The 19,176-nt window shown below is 51.3% G+C and overlaps 2 protein-coding genes across 18 annotated transcripts in view; one reads left to right on the forward strand and one right to left on the reverse strand.

The window, feature by feature from the left end:
- Positions 1–597: 597 nt before the first annotated feature.
- On the reverse strand, positions 598–12,441 carry ATOSB (atos homolog B). 10 transcript variants are annotated; one of them, XM_023629635.2, is made up of 9 exons: positions 12,303–12,441; positions 4,527–4,670; positions 3,315–4,283; positions 3,107–3,165; positions 2,808–2,913; positions 2,530–2,688; positions 2,243–2,311; positions 1,984–2,159; positions 598–1,847 (listed from the first exon to the last, which is right to left on the reverse strand). In XM_023629635.2, the coding sequence occupies exons 3-9, from the start codon at positions 4,206–4,208 to the stop codon at positions 1,694–1,696; spliced, it is 1,617 nt and encodes a 538-aa protein (XP_023485403.1). In that variant the 5' UTR covers positions 4,209–4,283; positions 4,527–4,670; positions 12,303–12,441; the 3' UTR covers positions 598–1,693. The 10 variants fall into 10 exon arrangements, with proteins under 10 accessions (XP_023485403.1, XP_070106754.1, XP_023485401.1 ...); XM_070250653.1 differs by lacking the exon at positions 12,303–12,441 and adding an exon at positions 12,007–12,061; XM_023629633.2 differs by lacking the exon at positions 12,303–12,441 and adding an exon at positions 11,904–12,046.
- The window catches only part of UNC13B (unc-13 homolog B), a 217,569-nt gene continuing 210,588 nt past the window's right edge, over positions 12,196–19,176 (forward strand). For 3 of the 8 annotated variants that reach the window (XM_070250604.1, XM_070250606.1, XM_070250580.1), the window contains exon 1: positions 12,235–12,437. Coding sequence is in view for 2 of the 8 variants with exons in the window: in XM_070250596.1 (XP_070106697.1) it covers positions 12,431–12,437 (7 nt within the window). In the remaining 6 variants the exon portion in view is untranslated. Of the gene's footprint in view, positions 12,438–12,460; positions 12,597–19,176 lie in introns of those variants that run through there. The other 5 variants (XM_070250603.1, XM_070250596.1, XM_070250595.1 and 2 more) reach the window with 5 other exon arrangements.

Genomic DNA, 19,176 nt, shown 5'->3' on the forward strand with positions numbered 1-19,176 from the left:
TTGTCATAGTGACATTCTCTGGTAGTCCTGCTGTGTTGTACCCAGCCCTCCCACTGGGGACTGACCCCATTCTCGTTGCCATGGTGACTGGGCTGGCTTAACGTTGCTCGTGATCAGACTGAGATTTTCCCCCTCCCCTCTTTTCCCAAGGCACCGTGGCCTTTTCTACCTCTTCCCAGTCAGGGTCTAGCAGGCCTGGTCCTCTTGCATACAGAGTCCAGCACACAGCCCCAGCGTTCGGCCTTGTCTGGAGCATGTCACCCTGCACACATCCCTGACGCTCTGGCACATCCTTTCAGAGACTTGCATAGTCATTCTCATTTTACATGTCAGGGCGCTGAAGCTCAGAGGGGCTAAAATCATTAACAATAGAACCCGTATAAGAATCCAGATCCACATTCAGAGAGTTCAGCTTTTATGGCGGAACCTTCCCCACCACCTCACCCCATTATCTGAAAAGAGCAAGACCAGACCCTAACAATCATCAGGGTCTCAGGCCTCAGTTCTCCTCTCTGGGAGACAGGGAGAGTCCCAGCTCCAGTTAGGCCCTCCATCCACATTCCCACGCTCTCCCCAATAGAAAAAGTAGGGCTTAGCTCAAGTTTCCAAACAAGAATTTATTCTTTCTTTTTTTTCTCCTAAAAAAAAGTACCAGGTACAATTTTTTCCTGTTTTTTTTTTTTTTTTTTTTCAAGTTTCAGCAAATGCTTGTTCCCCTTAGCCCAGCGCCACGAGTCAGGGCTAAGGCTGGGTCAGAGTCTGGAGTGGGGAATGGGGTAGTTGAGAACCACATGACTGAGTTTGAGGGGTGCCCCTCACCCCAGCTGAGGTAGGTGGGTCAGAGTCTGGCCAGGTGAAAGGAGGCACCCCAGTCCTTGGCCCTGACTCTGCCCCCTGAACACCTTCCTCAGTCAGGACCCCAAAGCAAGGAAACACAGGCAGGAGGAGAGGGACAACCGGAGTCTGGAGCCCTAGATGAGGGGTGGTTAACCCCCATGTATGCGCATGCATGCACGCCCTCTTTCTCACGCACATACCACACACACACAAGCACGTGCACACATGCACACACACACACATACATATAAGTTGGCTTTCAGAGAGGGGTCAGAGAGTAAGTGAAGTGAAAGGAATAGGGAAGGACAAAGGAAGCTGAGTCTTTGGCTAGTGACTCAGTCCTTCTGCCCTCAGCTGAGGGAGAGCAGTTCTCCCCCAGCCCCTACATCAGCCTTTTCAACTCCTGAGGTTGGAGCAATATCTGAGAGTGAGAAAGGAGGAGGGGCAATGCCAATTATCATGTTTGGGAGGTTACCAAGGCAATCCAATTTGAATAAATTATAAATTAAAAATAAATAAAATAATAAGTGGCCCCTGCCCAGGACAGGAAGGCAATGCTGGCACAACTTGCCTAGGAACTTGGGACAACCTCAGGGTAGCTCCAGTTCCTGCCCGCTACCTAAGCTGGCCTGGGAAATTCAAGGGAGGGGGCAGGCACATGGAGTACCCAGAGTAGGGCAGCGTGTGGTAAGGATCAGAAGCTTTAAACGCCCAAATAATCAGTTTGGGCATGAGCATGGCGAGTGGTTTAATTCAAGCCTGGAGGGTCTCTCGCCACCTCTCCGCATGTTTGCTCTGTCCAAGATGGGGTAGGATGGGCAGGTGCTTGGCCCACATGGGTTCAGGGCACTGACAGTCATGGCAAAGGTGAATAACGTGGATTGTGAGGGGCCTCGGTCACAGCCTGTAGTTCGTAGGGGAGCCCTGTGTCCAGTTCCAGGCTCCGGCGGGAAAAAAGCAGGCGGATGTCTCCATGCAGGCTTAAGCGGCCTGAGCGGGAGCTCCGGAACCTGGGGGAGGGCAGGGTGATCAAAGTAAGAATCTAAACAGTAGAGAAGCAAGAAGAGATCCTATTCAGGGAAGGGATATCTGAGTTGGAGAAAGGATACCTAGGCCTCCCCAGCTGCCCCTGGGCCCTGTCCTCACCTGAGGTGCAGCAAGTAGCAGAGGAGGCGGCGGGTGGGGCTAGCATTTCCCTCCTCACCCACAGGCACCAAAAAGAGGCGATGGCGCAGGAAGGTCACATGGCCAGCAGGCATGTCCGAGAAGTCAAAGGTCACAAGGAACATCTTCACCACAGTCTGGTTGGGGTTAAATAAGGTCTAGGGGCAGGACAGACAAGGTTGGTAGGGCCTAGGGGCTGTCTTCCTCCCCCTCTTCCCACCTGCCCTCGGGGAGAACTCACCACTTGGATGGTGCCCACCTTGGGCACGCTGTAACCCTTCCTCCCCAGGGGGAGCAGGTCCACGACACCCTGGGAAGGCCATAGAGCCGTCAGCCAAGGTGGGGTCTGGGAGAGCCCTGAATACTCACCATCTCTACAATCTTTCACTCCAAGACCTGGCCCCTGCCCCACACTAGAGTTCCCCTCACCTGGCCCTGCCTCCTTCCTAGGGGAGAACACCTAAAGAATGCCTCCTGCCCCCATCCCTCATCCTCACAAGTGAACTGCAGGTTGAGGTCAAGTCATACCAGGAAGGGGGCCGGGGCATTTTGCTCAGAAACATTAAAGAAGGTGACAGTGACAGGCAGCGTGACATGCCGGGGGCAGTAGGATCCACTAGCTCCAATCTCTGCCGTGAAGCCCTCGATGTGGCCAGATGGTGCAAAGCGTCCTTGCAGCAATGATTCCTAGGGTTTGGGGAAAACATATTATGAGAGCGATGCCAGCTATTTCCCTTATCCCTCCAGGCCACACTCCGCCACCCCACTCTCCCCAGAACCCCATCACAGAATCTGAGGGGAACTACCTCAAAGTTGCCCAACAGAGTACGGCTGACGGCAGGGGTAGGAACAGGGGAGGCACTGGGGGGGCTCAGCAAGCCTGGCCCCTTCCGGAGGCTTCGAAGGGAGCTCCTGGTAGAGGAGGGGACACAAAGTAGTTGGCTTGAGGTATTCTGGGATGCTTGCTTATGTCCCTGGGCCCCACCGTTTGCCACTACCTAGGGCTCCTGCCCTGGGGTCCCCTACCCTGGGGCTGGAGAGGGGATTACTACAGACTTCTGCCCCATTTTCAGGAACAGGGCACAGGGAGAAGCCGGTCACTTACAGCTTCAGGCGACAGGCACCTTTCAGCCTCCGCCCCGTGGGACTGCAGTCTGTTGGGTCCTTTGGAGAGGAAAGAGATTGGGTGGAGGCCAGATATGTTTGGGAGCAGGGGCTCATCACAAGTTCTCATAGGAACATTCCCCCCAGGCCTTCACCTCTTCCCCTACAGATATACACTTAAGAGAAGACCACCTCCCCTTCTGGCTTACCAGCACAGGCTCCTTGGGTCCAGGCAGCAGGTGGCTCCAGAAGGGTGTGGCTTTGGCATCAGAACTGTTGGCAGCAGGAGGGTGGCCCAGGGTTCCCCGGCGCCTCCGAGGGGCTGGCCCCTCATCCTCAGAGCTGACATCCAGGGCTTCTTCAGCAGGAAGCAGCCTTCGCTTGGTGGGACAGAGGCCTGGAGGTCCAGGGCCAGGGGGTGTGTGCTCGGGACTGTGCCCATTGGCAGTGCCAGGGGACTCCCTAGGCCAGGGGCTGCCCCCATTGCCCACCCCAGCCACTGGGCTCTTATCCCCTATTTGTGCAAGACTGTGCAAATCAGTGTCAAGTGTGAGCAGCTGGCCCGGAGGGGCTGGCCCTGGGGACTCCCCCAGGGACACCTGTCCCCCTGGATCTGGGGAAGCCCAGTCTCTGGTGTGCAAAGTATTGCAGGAAGCATTTGATGGGTGCCAGCAGGGACTCCGGGCCCCTGAAGTCCAAGGTGAGGTGGAGCTACCTCCCTGTTCCACAACACAGAGGCCATGATGGCAGAAATGCTGGCTGGCCACACCCAGTCCCAGCCCCAGTCCCTCTGGGCCCAATAGTCCCCTGGTATATGGTTCTTCAGGGGGTAATCCCTCTCTGGCCCCCAGCCCAGGGCCTCTCTTCAGCTCCCGGGGACCCTCAGTGGGCGGGGCCGGCCGTTTCAGGGCCCTATGAGGCTCAGAGGCACCAGCTGGAGAGGAAAAGATGGATACCTGGTAGACCCCGGGGGATGTTGCCCCCCCTGCTGGGCTGTAGCCCATGAGCAAGCCACCCTGGAGGGCCCCCTGCCTGACTGCAGGCTGCGAAGGACCAGCCTCTGGCTCTGAGGATGGAGACAGCTCCGCCTGCACGTGGCGCATGAAGCCCCCCTTGGGTCAGGGGGGTCCCCCCCCACAGCCTTTATGATGGGCCTGGGCTGGGGGGCCTGGGGACATCTGTGCAAGAGAAGAGAAGAAAAGGTGGTCAGAGGAATCAATGAGTCTTCTCCCTCCCAGTTGACTTTCAGATCCTCCCCTGGCCTGAAGAGGTGACCTTGTGGGGTTCCTGGAGGTGAAGGTATCCAAATCCCCAGATGGATTAATGGAATATAGAGACTATGCCCAGAACTTCCAAGAGGGTGACATATTTAGTTTAGCTTCTTCCTGGACCTGCTCCCCCTCCCTCTCCCTGGCACTCACCCCGATGAAGAGGCCTTAAGCCCAGCTGTGTGTTCCCTCTTCCTGACTGATGACTTCCTCTCCTAGCATGCAGTCTGGTCCATACCCACTGCACTGGCAAGGTGACTGCCACCATTCCGTGCAGCTCCTGGGCTCAGCTGGACCCTGGGGAGAGAACAGACATAAGCCAGGATCCCTGGAGACAGTAGTAAGGCTCCTCTTCAATGGTGGGCTAAGAGAGCACCCCTAGGCCATCCCCCTCCCATGAGGAACTCTTCAGAAACAGAAGGGGCCGTCTTGGGACCCACGGCCCAGAAGGCAGAGCTAAGGAGTCGCAGAGAGGCAGGTCTTGGCTCAATGTAAAAAGGATGTGAGAAGCATGTTGAGGTAGGATGATAACTTGTCAGGGCCACCACCTGGGGGACTCTTGCCCTGAAGAGGAGGGGGGATGAGATATCCCAAGACCCAAGAGGCCATGCCACCTGAGAGGTGGCGAGGACAAGAATTCAGCCCTCCTAGTCAAGGCCATCAAGTTGCACAATTCCTTCCCAAATGGACAAGTGCCACCCCAGAGCCCTAAGGGCAAGAGGTCTTATGGAAACTCACACCCCATCAGCACTCCTTAGAGGTATAAACCTCAGGTCAGCTCAGAGTGGGCCCTTCAGCCTTAAACTCCTAATTGCCCCCAGCAGTCTGTCCCTTAACAGGAGGCAACAAATCTAACCAAAAACAAGGCTGGTGGGGAGGAGGCACTGCCAGAAGGCACTTTCCAGCACCTACCCCTCCCCCTAGGCCCTGCAAACCAGAGATAAGGCAGTGGCCACTCAGAGAGCTGGAAGCAACTAGGAGTACCTCTCCACCCCTCCCAAAACATCCAACACCCAAAAACCCAAACCACTGCTTTTCTGCCAGGACACAAGATGGTCTTCACTGAGCAGTCCACCCTCAGGAGCCAATACTGGGTGAGGGGAATTGAAGTTGAAGTTAAATTGAAGGCCATCTTCCATCATGGGAGGAAATACTGGCCCCAGGATCAAGCTTCTCCTTTGGGCAGTAGCCTGTGCTGCCTGCCATTCACAATACCCTTTCCCCTTCAAGGAATGCCCCCTGTATGCCCACCCAGCCCTACCCTTCCTCCTTGGCCAGGCCAAGAGTCTTCCCTTCCAGAAAGCCTACTCTGACCACTCCAGACCACAGATATTTCTCTCTCCTCTGAGACCTCACCTATGGCAGTGTCACTGTCTCCCGTAACCCAGTGACAGTTTTGCTTGCTTCTGTGGGTAAGACATCTGCTAGACTGACCATAGGGTTCTTGAGAGTAGGTCTGTGCTCCACTCCTCTGCCCAACTCCAAGCACAGCGGTAAGCACTTAGCAGGGCTCAAAAAAGTGGAATGCAAGTCCCAGAGATCTGGGCAGCAGTCCTGACAATGCAGAGAAAAATCCCCAGAATGAGAGAAGCAGAGAGACTAGTTGTATAGGGAGAATCAGCAGCAACAGAGGTGGGGGTAGGAGGCAGGCAGAAAGGGGAGATTTGCACCCAGGACTGAAAATCTCTCCTTCACCAAGTTCTCATCATTGTATCTCACATTATCCTATTTCACCAAGTTCACATTAGAACTGGGATCCCTAAGAAAATTCTGGTTCCCTGTGGTGGGTGGGGTGTCTGGAAATGGCAGAACACCAATGACAGTGTTGTCAGAGGACACAACCTGTACTGGTTTCTACCCCTCCTTACCTATATGCAAGCCATACAGATTCAGGAAGGGCCTTGTCCTTAGCACTCCTACCTCCAGGTCATCCCAGATGGCCTCTTGAGCCCTTGCCCTAGGGAATCCAGGTGACGACATGATGCCCTACTTGACCCCAGCATGCCTGGCATCTGCTCATTACCCTAGAGCCCTCTCAGTTCCCACCCTGTCAATGAGAAGCTCTAAGACTCACTTCCTGCCACCCAGCCAGTCTGGCTCTAGACCATGGCTCCAAGCTGACTCATGGGGCAGGACTGTGGGGGGGGGGGGAGGGGGGGAGGGGAGCAGAGGAGACCAAACCTCACTCTCTGTGCAGGGGGTAGGCAGCAGCTGGCATCAAATAGCTGTGCCAGGCTGTGGCTGGCAAGGACTACAGCTCCCAACATGCCAAGGGAGCAAGGCCAGCAAAAACAACAAGTCCCAGAATACCATGAGGTCTGTCCCCTCAGACACCTGCTAGGCCTGGGAGGTGGGGTAGGCGGATGTCGGTATAGGTAGAAGCTCCCAGGCTCACTCTCCCCTTCCCTTCAGTATTAAAGGTATCTATTTCTACCCTGATCAAGGAGGGTGGCGGGAAGGAGATTTCCTCTTCATGTGCTTTCCACCTTCATTCTGTACAGAGAGAACTGCTGCTAGCTGCTCTACATTTTGTCCCTGCACACGTCTGCACAAGCTGGGGGGCTATTCCCATGGACCACTACTGTGGGTGGGAAGGTCAACCTCTGCTCTCTCACCAATCCCTTGGCTGTTGGCCCAGAGCCCTCCACCTTCAGCGGAGAGGGAGCAGATCTCAGTACCCCCTCCAAAGTGAGCCTGGCGGACTCACCTGGCTCCTGGACTCCTTGTTCTGGAGGAAACCTCACCCCTGCTTAGCCGCCCCACCCCCGCCCCCATCCTTTCTCACCCCCCTCCTCCCCACAGCCTGGGACAGGCCCCACTGCCTACTGGAGCTTCGGAGACTTGCTCTTTTCACGTAGCACACACTCACCCCGCTCCCAAATTGGCTCCGCCAGGCAGCCGCTGCTCCGGGCCCTTCTGTCCAGTCCCGGTCCCTCCCCTGGAATCTCCGGTCCTCCCCACCACGGCCCCCAACTCAGACAAAGGGTGGCTCGGGCTGAGCCCTGCTCTGCTAGGCTCTTCTCTGTTTAGCTTCGTGTGCAACGCTAGCGGGCCCTGGCGCCCGCAGCCCCCCAGCCGCTGCCGCGCCCCTCCCCGCGACCGTCCCTCCCCATGGCCGCCCCGGCTCCGCGCTGCCGACTCCGCTGCCCCTCTGACTCACAGGCCATTTCCTACCAGCTGATGGGGCTGCCCGCCCCGCCCAGCGCCCCAACACCCCCGCCGGCCGCCAAGGCCGCCACGCCCCCCTCGGACCACGCCCTCCATGAGCAGCGACCAGGCTCATTGGCCCATAGGAGGCCAGCCTCCCCACGACCTCAACTGTGAGGCACTCCCCCTCCAAGAGACGCACGCCCATTGGTCCATAAGGGGGCAGGACTACCTGGGTCGCCCCGCCCATCTTCTTAACCCCTCATCTGCCCAGAGTCCAAAGCAGCTGTCTACCTTGCCATTTAACCCTTTCAAAGAGGTAGGCCTCCGACTTCTCACCCCTGCCCTTCCTCTTCGGAGGTTGGTTAATAGGACGCCCTGGGGCTTTTTTAGGCACAGTTCGACAATCTCCAAAGTCAGCCTGAAGAGTCTCGCAGCAGACCCCAAATATTCCCACTCCCATTCATCTCTCCCAAACCTGCAAACTAGAACTCCAGAGACCAGAGGACTGGTGAAGCCCATGAAGCTGCCTTCATGCCAGAGCAGATGAAAAAGTCCTGAAGTGGGATCTTATCTCCTTCCATGGAGAAATGGTATTCTTCCTTCTCTTATTCGGCACTGATGTTCTTTTGCCCTCCTCAGAGGGGCCCCAAGGGCTCCTGAGATAGGGATACATTTTAATTCAGGGACCTAAACATCATTCTTTGTGTCTCTGAACTCCTATTCTGAGATCTGGCTGCTTCATCCCTTCCACCAGTACTCTTTCTATTCATAGGCCCCTCCCTGTTCAAGAGAGCACCCAGGAGAAGCAGAATAGGAAGCCTTCTGCCCAGAGTGGGGGAACTATGCCCAATTCTTGTCATGGAGCTCACCCTCATGACTCACAGCTCCCTCGAAACTCCCCACCCTCCCCCTGAGTCACTGTGCCCTAGGCCTAGTCCAGACCCAGCCAAATTAAGTGGCAGCAGAACCAGCATTCCCAATTCTTTATTTTATTTTTTAATTTTTTAATTTTCTTTTTTTTTTTTTTTTTTTTTGAGGAAGGCTAGCCCTGAGCTAACATCTGCCACGAATTCTCCTCTTTTTGCTGAGGAAGATTGGCTCTGAGCTAACATCTGTGCCCATCTTCCTCTACTTTTTATGTGAGATGCCTGTCACAGCATAGCTGTGCAGACGTAGGTCCGCACCCGGGATGTGAATGGGCGAACCCTAGGCTGCCAAAGCAGGACATGCAAACTTAACCATTTACACCACTGGGCTGGCCCCAGCATTCCTAATTCTTGTCCTCCTATTCTTTAAATGACCAGGATAGAAACTTTTGCAAGGATTAGGCATTAAAAGATACTTTTTAGAGGGGCTGCTTTGGGGCAAGTTAAGAAAATAGATGGCCCTGTCTACCTTTCCCTCTGGACTTGGCAAGTCAGATAGTTTGGAATTTAAGAGCCTTTTTCTCCCAGTCTTCCACAGAAGCAGGAGACAAACACCAGAACCAAAAGAAGGAAGACGCAAATTGGCATCAGCCAGGGCAGGCTCTCTGGTTGTGCCTCCAGAAGTGGGAAAGTCCATTCTTCTATGGTGCAGAGGTCACAGAAGGCCCAAGGTTTCTACTTTGCCTGTGCTGTAGGCCCCAAGGGCTCTGAGGTTGTCACTGGACAGTAAAAAGAGGCTCCCCTCCCCCTACTTCCTCCTTGTGCCCTAGACTTAGGAAGGACAAGCAAGTAACAGTTCTTCCAGGCTCCCTTCTCCTCACCTCAGACCAGGGAGAAAACCCTGAAAAAGAACCCAGTTGCCATGGACTGACTTTCTTGCTGGTTCCCTAATGCTAAGGAACAGGATTAGGAAGTTTTCAACACCCTGAACAAATTGCAGAGTATGAATGTAAGAGCCTATTTGCCTTACTGGGAAGACAGGTAGACACAGAACACCATAGAAATGAATAATCACTCGGCAACCCTACCTTGTTCTTCCTATTGACATGACCATAGGCCCAGGCCTTAGTTACCTGCAAAGGTCAGGCGGCAATAGCTCAGGTAGAAGCATCAAGGATGTTCTAAGCCTCAGTGTGCCCTGGGAAAGCAGCTTGGTACAATCAAGAGGCCTCACCAACCTGCCCTAAACTCACCCTGCTTTATTTTTCTCATAGCAGTTATCACCACCTAACACCTCTGTCTCTTTCTCTCTCTCTCTTTCACACACCCTCTCACCCACACATTGCTTTCTCCCCCTATCAGAATGGAAGCTCTATGAGAGCAGCAACTACCTCTGTTTTATTCATGCTGGTGTTCCCAGAATCAACATCAGTGCCTGGCCCATAATAGATGCTCAACAAACATTGGCTGAAAGAAAGAATGAGCCCTGGGCTGAGTGAATAGCACTTAGGAGGGCTGGGTCCTAACTCTTTCACAGAGACCTGGAGAAAAATCACAGTCTCTTTGGCCATAAATTTCCAAATCTGTAAAATGAAGGGTCTGTATAAATGATGACCACTGAGGGCCTCTATGACTCTGGCTTTATAATGCATAATTCTAATGGCAATTGCTCACTCACACCATTTTGAGAAGATGGATCCAAGCGTCTGAATGCCTTGCTGCTCCATACTGAAGAAGAAAGGCTACATACCCCAGCCTCAGCACAGCACAGCACACTGATGTCCTTTCTCTTCATGCCCCACCCACTCACACAAATGCCTCAGCCCTGAGGAAGCTGGAGTGAGTCTGCCCTAGGCCCGCCTCTCTGAGAGACAGTCTGGGAAGCTGTGTTGCCATAGCAATCAGCTCCTCCTCAAAAGCCTTCAGCCTGCTCTCTCTTACCCCACCCTTTGTCTGGCCTCAGCACCCCCTCCCTCCCCAGCCAGTCTCTCAGCTAGAGAAGGCTGGCTTGGGGCCCCCTTCAGCAGCACTGTCACACTCATTCAGCCACTGCATGGAAGGCAGTCCTTTCTCACATCTCCCAGCCAGCCCAGGGGCAAAAAGAACCCTGGCATACATCAAGTCCCCTCAGGGAACCAGAGGAGCCTCCAGGAGGACTAGGCCCTACTCTCAGTGCTGGCAGTCAGCTTCCAAGCCAGGAGCATGGGGAGCCATTCCCTCGTCCTCCCCCAGCTGAGGCTGGAACCTCACATTCCTTCCCGAGTTCAGCCTACAATAGTGGTGCACCTCTCAAAACATACATTAAAGACCCTCAATAGTTCCCACCATTTTCCCTTTCCGTTGAAGGCCAGAATTTTTGAGGTACCTAGGGTTCCCCACCCAGGAGAAGGAAAAGGGTGAGGAAAATAAGTTTGTGGCAAGTGGTAAAATTGTGCCTACCAGCCACTTAGGGGGCTGTTGGGAGAGACCCTCTTAGTACTATGGGTGGGGTCTGGGCTTTGCTGCTGGTTACCAGGGTCTCTGGCCAATGAGTACAAAGTCCCAGGCAAGGCACAGCTCCCAGACAGGCAAGGACCAGGCCAGGCCCCAGGGTGAGGAAGGAAGTGGGAAATGAGCACACCCAGAGCATAAGGGCAGGGCAAAGTGGGGGAGGGGGAAGACAGGGACCATGGCAGGCTTCTGGGAGGAACAGGAACTAGAGTAGGGGGTTAACAGGAACCCAATGGGGAAAGGGTCCCCAGAGACATCAGCTGAGGAAAGAAACCCTAGTCTCAGCCAGACAGATGCAAAGCAGACTGACAGTCACACAAGCCCTTGTGGCAAGCAGGGCCTGGATCCTCTCTAAGAGTGCTCAGGCCTGAAGGTGGAGTTAGGACCTCAGGAGCCAGGAGCACTACAGACTGGCTTCTTCACCCCGTGAATTCCATCACACTTACACCTAGAACACAGTACACAAACATATTCCTGGAGTCTCCACAATGGCCCTAGACTATCTCAAAGCACTAGGGATTCTTCCCGCCTCACCTGGGGCCTACAATCCCCTTCCCTCACACAGTGCCCAAAGGCCCATCCCTTCTTTCTCCACACAGTCCCTCGGTCCCTCCCACACTCTGGACCACCAGCCCTGCTCCATCACACAGCACCCTCTTCCCCTAAAGCGCCTTCAGATCCGCCCCTTCAAGTATCGCTTCCAATCCTCCACATCACACAGCACCTCGCCCGCTCACATTGTACCTCCCACCCCAACAAAACACTTCCGCCCCTCCCCCACAAGGGCCCCTGGAGAAGGCACCTCCTTGCCCACACATTGAGCCCCCAACCCCTCCCCCAACTCTGTGTCTTCCTCTCCCCCAGCAGTCTCCAGATCCTCTTCTTGCCTAATGTGGCCCCCACCTCCTCATGTCTGCCCTAGCGCACCCCCGTCCTCGGCCGTTCTTCCATACGCGCCCCGCCCCACACCTGTAGTTCCTTGAGTCCCGTTGCACCTGGGGAGGTAGTGGATGGGGGCACTTACTGAGCGGCCTTGCTGGAGCCTGGGCCTGCAAACCTCGCCCCTCGGGCCCGAGCCCCGCCCCCGCAACGCCCAGGCCCACCCTCTCCCTTGTACCACCTCCCACCTTCCCAGGGCTCGTCCCCTTTCCTAGTTTCTTCAATTCCTCGGGCTCCTCCCCCGTGACCCAGGCCCCGCCCCCTGTCCCCGCCCCCTGTTCCCGCCCCCTCTGGTCCACCCAGCCTCTCCGGGAACCTCGGCTTGTCCCTGGCCCCACCTTGACCCCGCCCCCTGTGGTCTCCACCCCCTTTCGCTAGGGTCCGCCCTCGGATTCCAGCCCGGCAGAACCCCGCCAGGCCCCCTCCCCCGAGCCCGCTCGGGTCTCGGAGCCTCTCCACCCCGCCCCTTCTCCTGCTCCCTCACCCGGGCGCTCGCGCTGCAGCCCAGGTCCGCTGGCTCTGACTGCCCGCGGCTGCCCCAATGGACGGCGGAGACAAAGTGATGGCTGCAGGTCGCCAGAGGTCCCACCCCGGCCACGTGCGGCTTCTGTGATGACAGGTCTGGAGGGGCGGGGCCTCGGCCTACCGGATCCCGCGGGGGCTGGGAAGCCGGCGCCGCGGCCCGAGGGCTAGCCCGCGGGCTCCGAGCTTGGCCGGCGCGCCGCAGGCTGGCGCGGGTGCGAGCTGCCGCGGAGCTCAGCCCCTCTGGGGACGCCGGGTTAGCGCGCACTTGCCCTAGCGAGGGAGGTCTCTGGGGTTTGCCGATGGTGATGGGATCTCAGAATCTGAAATGGGCAGTCTGGCGGACGGGTCTCCAGGCTGTGAGGCTGTGGGCGGTTTCTGCAGCCTGCGCTGTGCAGGGAGTCCGAGTTCTGAGAGACCGGCGGGCAGGGTGGGATTGTGGCCCTGGGGGTGGGTGAGCTGGGAAGTCTGTGTGTTCTACCAGCCTACGTGCTAATAGGAGTCACGAGAGCCTGCAGTCGCCGGAGAAAGGTAGAGACTTTGCTTTGCACGAGCATCGAGGGAACTGTGTGACAGTTGCTTGAGTTCTGTAACTTGTTTAGCGCTTAAGTCCCCTCTCCACCCTCCCCCGCCCCACGGGTTTCCGAGGCACAGCGGGAAGAGCGACGCTTACCAGCTACCGGTAGGTGGCAGCACAGGACTCTTGCAGGACCTATCGGGCCTCTCCGTGGAGCGGGCGGTGCAGACCGGTATAGGGTGGGTGGGACCTGATAAAAGTTCTCTGAAAGTCTCAGATTCTTTAGGTCTCTGATTTTCTTTCTGTGAGTAGTTAACTTAAGCTGGCTTTCTCAACGCCAGTGGTGTACTAGGCGCAAAGAAAAAAATTTTCTCTGCCTTTCAGGGACTTGTTACGTTGGCATACAAATGCTTGTATAATCCTAGAGAGAGTAAAGTTGGGAGGGTTTTGCGTGGTGGAAAAAGCACAGGGTTTGTAGTAATTTGCGTTGGTCTCTGAACTTTGGGTACTGGGTATTTACTAACTTTATGAATTTGGGTAAATTACTTGACTTATTTAAAAACAAACTTTTAATTTTAGAAGAATTTTGGATTTAGAGATAATTTGTGAAGATAATAGAGTTGCCGTAAACCCGACAGCTAATTCCCCGTTATTATCTTACATTAGTATGGTTCATTTGTTATAATTAATTAGCCAATACTGATATCATTAACTAAAGTCCATACTTTAAACTACTTTCTTAGTTTTTGCCTTATGTTCTTTTCCTGTTCCAGAATCCCATCCAGGATAGCACATTACATTTAATTGTCATGTCTCCTTAAGCTCCTCTTGGCTGTGACAGTTTCTCAGGCTTCCTTGTTTTTTTAAAAATTTTTTAAATATTATTTTTTTAAGATTTTTTATTTTTCCTTTTTCTCCCCAAAGCCCCGGGGTAAATAGTTGCACATTTTTTAGTTGTGGGTCCTTCTGATGCGGGGTCGGTGAGCCGAGGAGTCAAAAGAAAGATTTCTTAGACTCTCAAGATCTGGCAGTAGTGCTCTTTTATTTAGAGAATAGTGTGGAATAGCATGGGGACAGGACCCATGGGCAGTCAGAGCTTCTGCTGCCGCCACTTCTGCTGCCCCCGCTGGCATGGGGACAGGGCCCATGGGCAGGCAGAGCTGGTGCGTGGGGACAGGACCCACGGGTGGTCAGAGCTCCTGCTGCTGCCGCTTCTGCTGCCCCCACTGGCATGGGGACAGGGCCCATGGGCAGGCAGAGCTGGTGCGTGGGGACAAGACCCATGGGCAGTCAGAGCTCCTGCTGCTGCCCCGAGTTGAGGGTTAGGGATAATTTTATAAGGCATGGGTACGTGACTTATTTTTACTGGAGAAAAGAAAAGATGATGTAAAAAGTCATTAAATGATTTCAGTGCAGATGGAGTCTGGTTATTGTGCGGTCATATAACTTTAGATACGAATCTGGCCATATAGATCGGCATGTAGGTGAGGATGCCCTGGGCTTCTCTCCCTGGGGCAGCCCTAATTCATACCATAAAAAAAGTCCACTGGGTCGTATAGTTTGGCATGTAGGCCAGGTCACCTTGGGCTTCTCTAGCTGGGGCAGCCTTAATCCACATCACTTCTAGTTGTGGCATGTGGGATGCCGCCTCATCATGGCTTGATGAGTGGTACCATGTCTGCCCAGGATCCGACCCAGCGAAACCCTGGGCTGCCAAAGTGGAGCGCCAAACTTAACCCTTCCACCATGGGGCGGCCCCCAGGCTTCCTTGTTTTTGATGACCTTGACAGTTTTAAGGAGTATTGGTCAGGTATTTTGTAAAAGGTCTTTCAGTTGGGATTTGTGTGATGTTTTTCTCATGATTACGTTGGGATTATGGGTTTTGAGGAGGAAGACCCCAGAGGTAAAGTGCCAGTTTCATCACATCATATCATTCTATGTGTGTGTGTATGTTTACATATACAATATTGGCATTATACTGTGTAATTCGTATTATAATCTTTTTTTAATTCTTTTTATTTATTTTTTTTTTGAGGAAGATTAACCCTAAGCTAACTGCTGGCCATCTTCCTCTTTTTTCTGAGGAAGACTGGCCCTGAGCTAACATCCATGCCCATCTTCCTCTACTTTGTATGTGGGATGCCTACCACAGCATGGCTTGTCACGCGGTGCTGTGTCCGCACCCAGATCCAAACCAGCAAAACTCAGGCCGCTGAACCGGAATGTGCGCACTTAACTGCAGCACCATCAGGCCAGCCCCTATAATCTTTTTTTTTTCTTAAAGTTAATGGCTCCTAAACTTCTCTGAGTCTTTATTCTTCTACGAGATTTTAAAAATTTCTTTATGAAATATTTTAGGCATACAGGAAGTTATAAAGAATACTGTAACAAACACTCACATTCTCACACAGCTTTATGAAATCTTAATATTTTCCCACATTGGCTTCAAATTCTCTTTTAAGGAAATTCATATTTCAGATAAATTTGAGCTTTTATATACTCCTTCCTAATCTCATTCTTTTCTTTCCCTTGTTCTTCATCTCTGCATTTTTAAAAATAAATTTATTGACTCATATATATGTATTTCCAATGGGTGTATACCTCGGAGTAGACCTGCCGAGTCGGAGGGCATGTATATGTTCAGCTTTAGTAGATATTGCCAATATTTTTTCTGAAGGGATTGTAACAATTCACATTCCCACAACCATATATGAGAGGTTGAGTTTCTCCACATCCTTGCCAACTCTTGATACTGTCAGTCTTTTTAATTTCAGCTATTCTAGTGTATATGTAATGTATCTCATTGTGGCTTTAGTTTGCATTTTCCTGATATCTAGTAAAGTTGAGCATCTTTTCATATGTCTATTGGTTATCTTCTTTTGTGACTTCCCTGATCAAGTCCTTGGCCTATTTTTCTATTTGGTTGTCTGTCTTTTTTTTTTTTTGTATCTTTTTGTAGGGGCTCTTTGTATATTCTGGATATGATTCTTTTGTTAGAGAAATCAATTGCAAATATCTTTTCCCACTCTGTAGCTTGCCTTTTTATTCTCTAAGTGATGTCTTTCAATGAACAGAAGTTCTTAACTTTAATACAATCAAATTTATCTGTTTGTTAATGCATTTTATGCTCTGTTTAAGAAATCTTTGCCTAACCCCAAGGTAATGAATATATTCTCTTATGCTATTGTCTAGAAGCTTTATTTTACCTTTTATAAATCATAGTGTGAGGTAGGAGTCAAGATTCACTTTTTTCCCACATGGTTATCCAATTGATCCAGCACTTTTTGTTGAAATCAGAGTACAATTTCCAAAAAGTTAAAAGCGAGATTCTTATAAGAATATAGAATGAATACATGTCAAAGATTTATTTAACTCATTAATGAAGGAATAAGGAGGATGGTAAAGCATGTTCAATGATCATTTGAGGAAATTAGGTATTGTATTAGTCAGGGGTCTGTGGGGGGACATGTATATAGAGATAGAGAGATTTTATTATGTGGAGTTGGCTCACAGGATTATGGAGGCTGACAAGTCCTACAATCGGTAGCTGGTAAGCTGGAGACCCAGAAGAGCTAATGGTGTAGTTCCAGTCCCAGTGTGAAGGCCTGAGAACCGAGAGAGCTGACAATGTAGTTCCGGTCTGAAAGCCAGCAGGCGCGAGACCCAGGAAGAGCTGATGTTTCAGTTCAAGTCCAAAGGCAGGAAAGAAGACCAATCTCCTAGCTCAAAGGCAGTCAGTCAGAGAGAAATTCTCTCTTACTCAGCCTTTTTGTCCTATTCAGGCCTTCAACTGGTTGGATGAGACCCACTCACATTAGGGAGGGCAGTCTGCTTTACTCAGTCTGCTTATTCAAATGTTGATCTCATCCAGAAACATCCTTACAGACAGACCCACGATAATGTTTGACCAAATGTTTGAGCATCCTGTGGCCTGGTCAAGTTGACACATAAAATTAACCCTCACAGGTATTTATAGGCATTTGGAAAAGGAATGTTAGAATAAGATTGGTAGGTTACATATAAAACTGGTTAATGTCTACAGGACAATAACACCATAACCTTTTCTACTCATCAGAAATCCTTTGCATCATTACCAGACAAAAATCTATAGGTTAACGTGTGACTTCACAGAGTTTTAGTCTTTAATCAATACTAGATAGATAGTAAGTAAAGCAAAAGTATGTTGCCTGGATAATTGATCTTTGGCTAACCCTGCTGCCTTTTCTTTGTAGCATTTCCAAGTTTTGGATGATTTTTGTTAACAAAACAGTTCTTTCCACCACTGTTCTTCAGTGTCTCCTTTTTCATAAAACAAGTGTTCATAATATGTGGGTTTGTTTCTGGACCCTCTGTTTTATGGATTTATTTGTCCATCCTTGCACCATTACCTCACTGTCTTAATTACTGTAATTTTGTAATAAGTCTTGATATTTGGTATTGCATATCCTCCAACTTTAAGACTGTAAGATTATATTAACTATTCTTGGTCCATTCCATTTCCATATAAATTTTAGGATCAGCTTGTCATTTTCAAACACACACATACACACACACACATGAATCTACCCTCTAGGATTTTCGTTGGGATTGCATTAAATCTACAGACCAAACATTTAGGTTGTTTCTGTTTTTTTGCTGTTACAAATAATGTTAAGATTCCTTTATTTAGTAAAGGAGTTGTAGAACTTTATAGGAATCTTTTCACTTTGGGCCCAAAGGAGAAAGAGTAAGTTGGTGACTCTAAGCACACTGATCTTTTAGAACAAAACACTGAGGGAGATTTTATTTTTCTAAGTAGAATTTCTGGATCAACAAGTAGAATATATATTTTAAGGCATTTTAATGGTTTTAACTTTATACATGCTGAGTTTGAGGTCCAAGAATGATATTCAGGTAGAGAAAGCTAGCAGGTTATTGGATATATGGGTTTAAGGCTGAGGAGAGCAGTCTGAACTAAAGATATAGATTTGGAACCTATTGACATATACACATAGCAAATGTCTGTGGGCAAGGTTTAGAGTTTGTGGAGGAAGAAAAACAGAGGCTGTACACAGAGAATCATGGCTCTACTTCACATCTATATTAAATAGTTTGTGGAGGAAAATGAGCCTGAGGAACAGTAGATTAAGAAGGAAGGGGGACGGGCTGGCCTGTTGGCGCAGCGGTTAAGTGCGCACGTTCTGCTTTGGAGGCCCAGGCTTTGCTGCTTGGGATCCTGGGTGTGGACGTGGCACTGCCTGGCAAGCAATGCTGTGGTAGGCATCCCACATATAAAGTAGAGGAAAATGGCCGTGGATGTTAGCTCATGGCCAGTCTTCCTCAGCAAAAAGAGGAGGATTGGCAGAAGATGTTAGCTCAGGGCTGATCTTCCTCAAGGAAAAAAAAAGAAAGAAGGAAGGAGGCCCTAGATCTTATGTGTATTATGTGTTGCAGGAGGGCAGGTCTTGGACTGTGCCAGAGAGCTCCTCATGGTGCCTTGACCACTGGGCAAGACTATGTCAGTCCTGAGTTTCTTCTCCCTACCACCCTTCCACTTCCCCCCAACCCCCCCACACACACCTTGTTCCCAGATCTTTGTGTGTTTTGGCTCTTGGAATTGTTACCAAACCAAAGTTAGGTTGCTTCCTAGCAAGTTAAAATTACACTCTCTAGCAGAAGTAGTTGTCACACAAAGTAAAGTGTATTTGCAACAAATAGGAGACCACATGGAATCATTTCCAAGGGCATGGCAGGGACCTTTCATTTCAGATGGCAAATGAATATTCAAAAGGGAGAGGTGGGCATTCACTTGGGCAAGCTCAGTTGGCACCTCTCAGCTCATCTGTGCTGCTTTGCCGTGGGGCTCAGTCTGGTTCAGGGTGGTTGGTGATTGCATTCCTTAACATAACAAAAAGAAAAAAACAACTTGGAGAGACAATTAAATGCTTCTGAAACCTCCCTTGAGTTTCTTGGGGTAATTAGTCAGTGACAGAATCAGTACCTCTTGTTCTCTTTTTGCCAGTTGGGGTTAACTGTCTCCAGGTATCTGGGTTTGCCCGTCTGTCCAGGTTTGATACCAAACCTCTTAATCTCAATTTCGTGTGCCCAATGTGCAGCAAGCCAAACAATGAGACATCGGTGCCTGGAGATGGAGAAAGGCCCCATTCAAGTTGGCCAAGATAAGAAGGTTGGAGCATGGGTTCACTCAAATCTGCCTTAACCAGACCAAAAAGCAGGGTGGTTTATAGAGCTCAGGGGCTTGGCAGGAGGAGCTTTGGCGAAATAAAGGGGTCACTCCCAGTAAACCCCTGGGCAGTCTGCAATGGCTGCTAGGTGCCTG

This window comes from Equus caballus, chromosome 25 (assembly GCF_041296265.1).
Source record: "Equus caballus isolate H_3958 breed thoroughbred chromosome 25, TB-T2T, whole genome shotgun sequence".
NCBI lineage: Eukaryota > Metazoa > Chordata > Mammalia > Perissodactyla > Equidae > Equus > Equus caballus.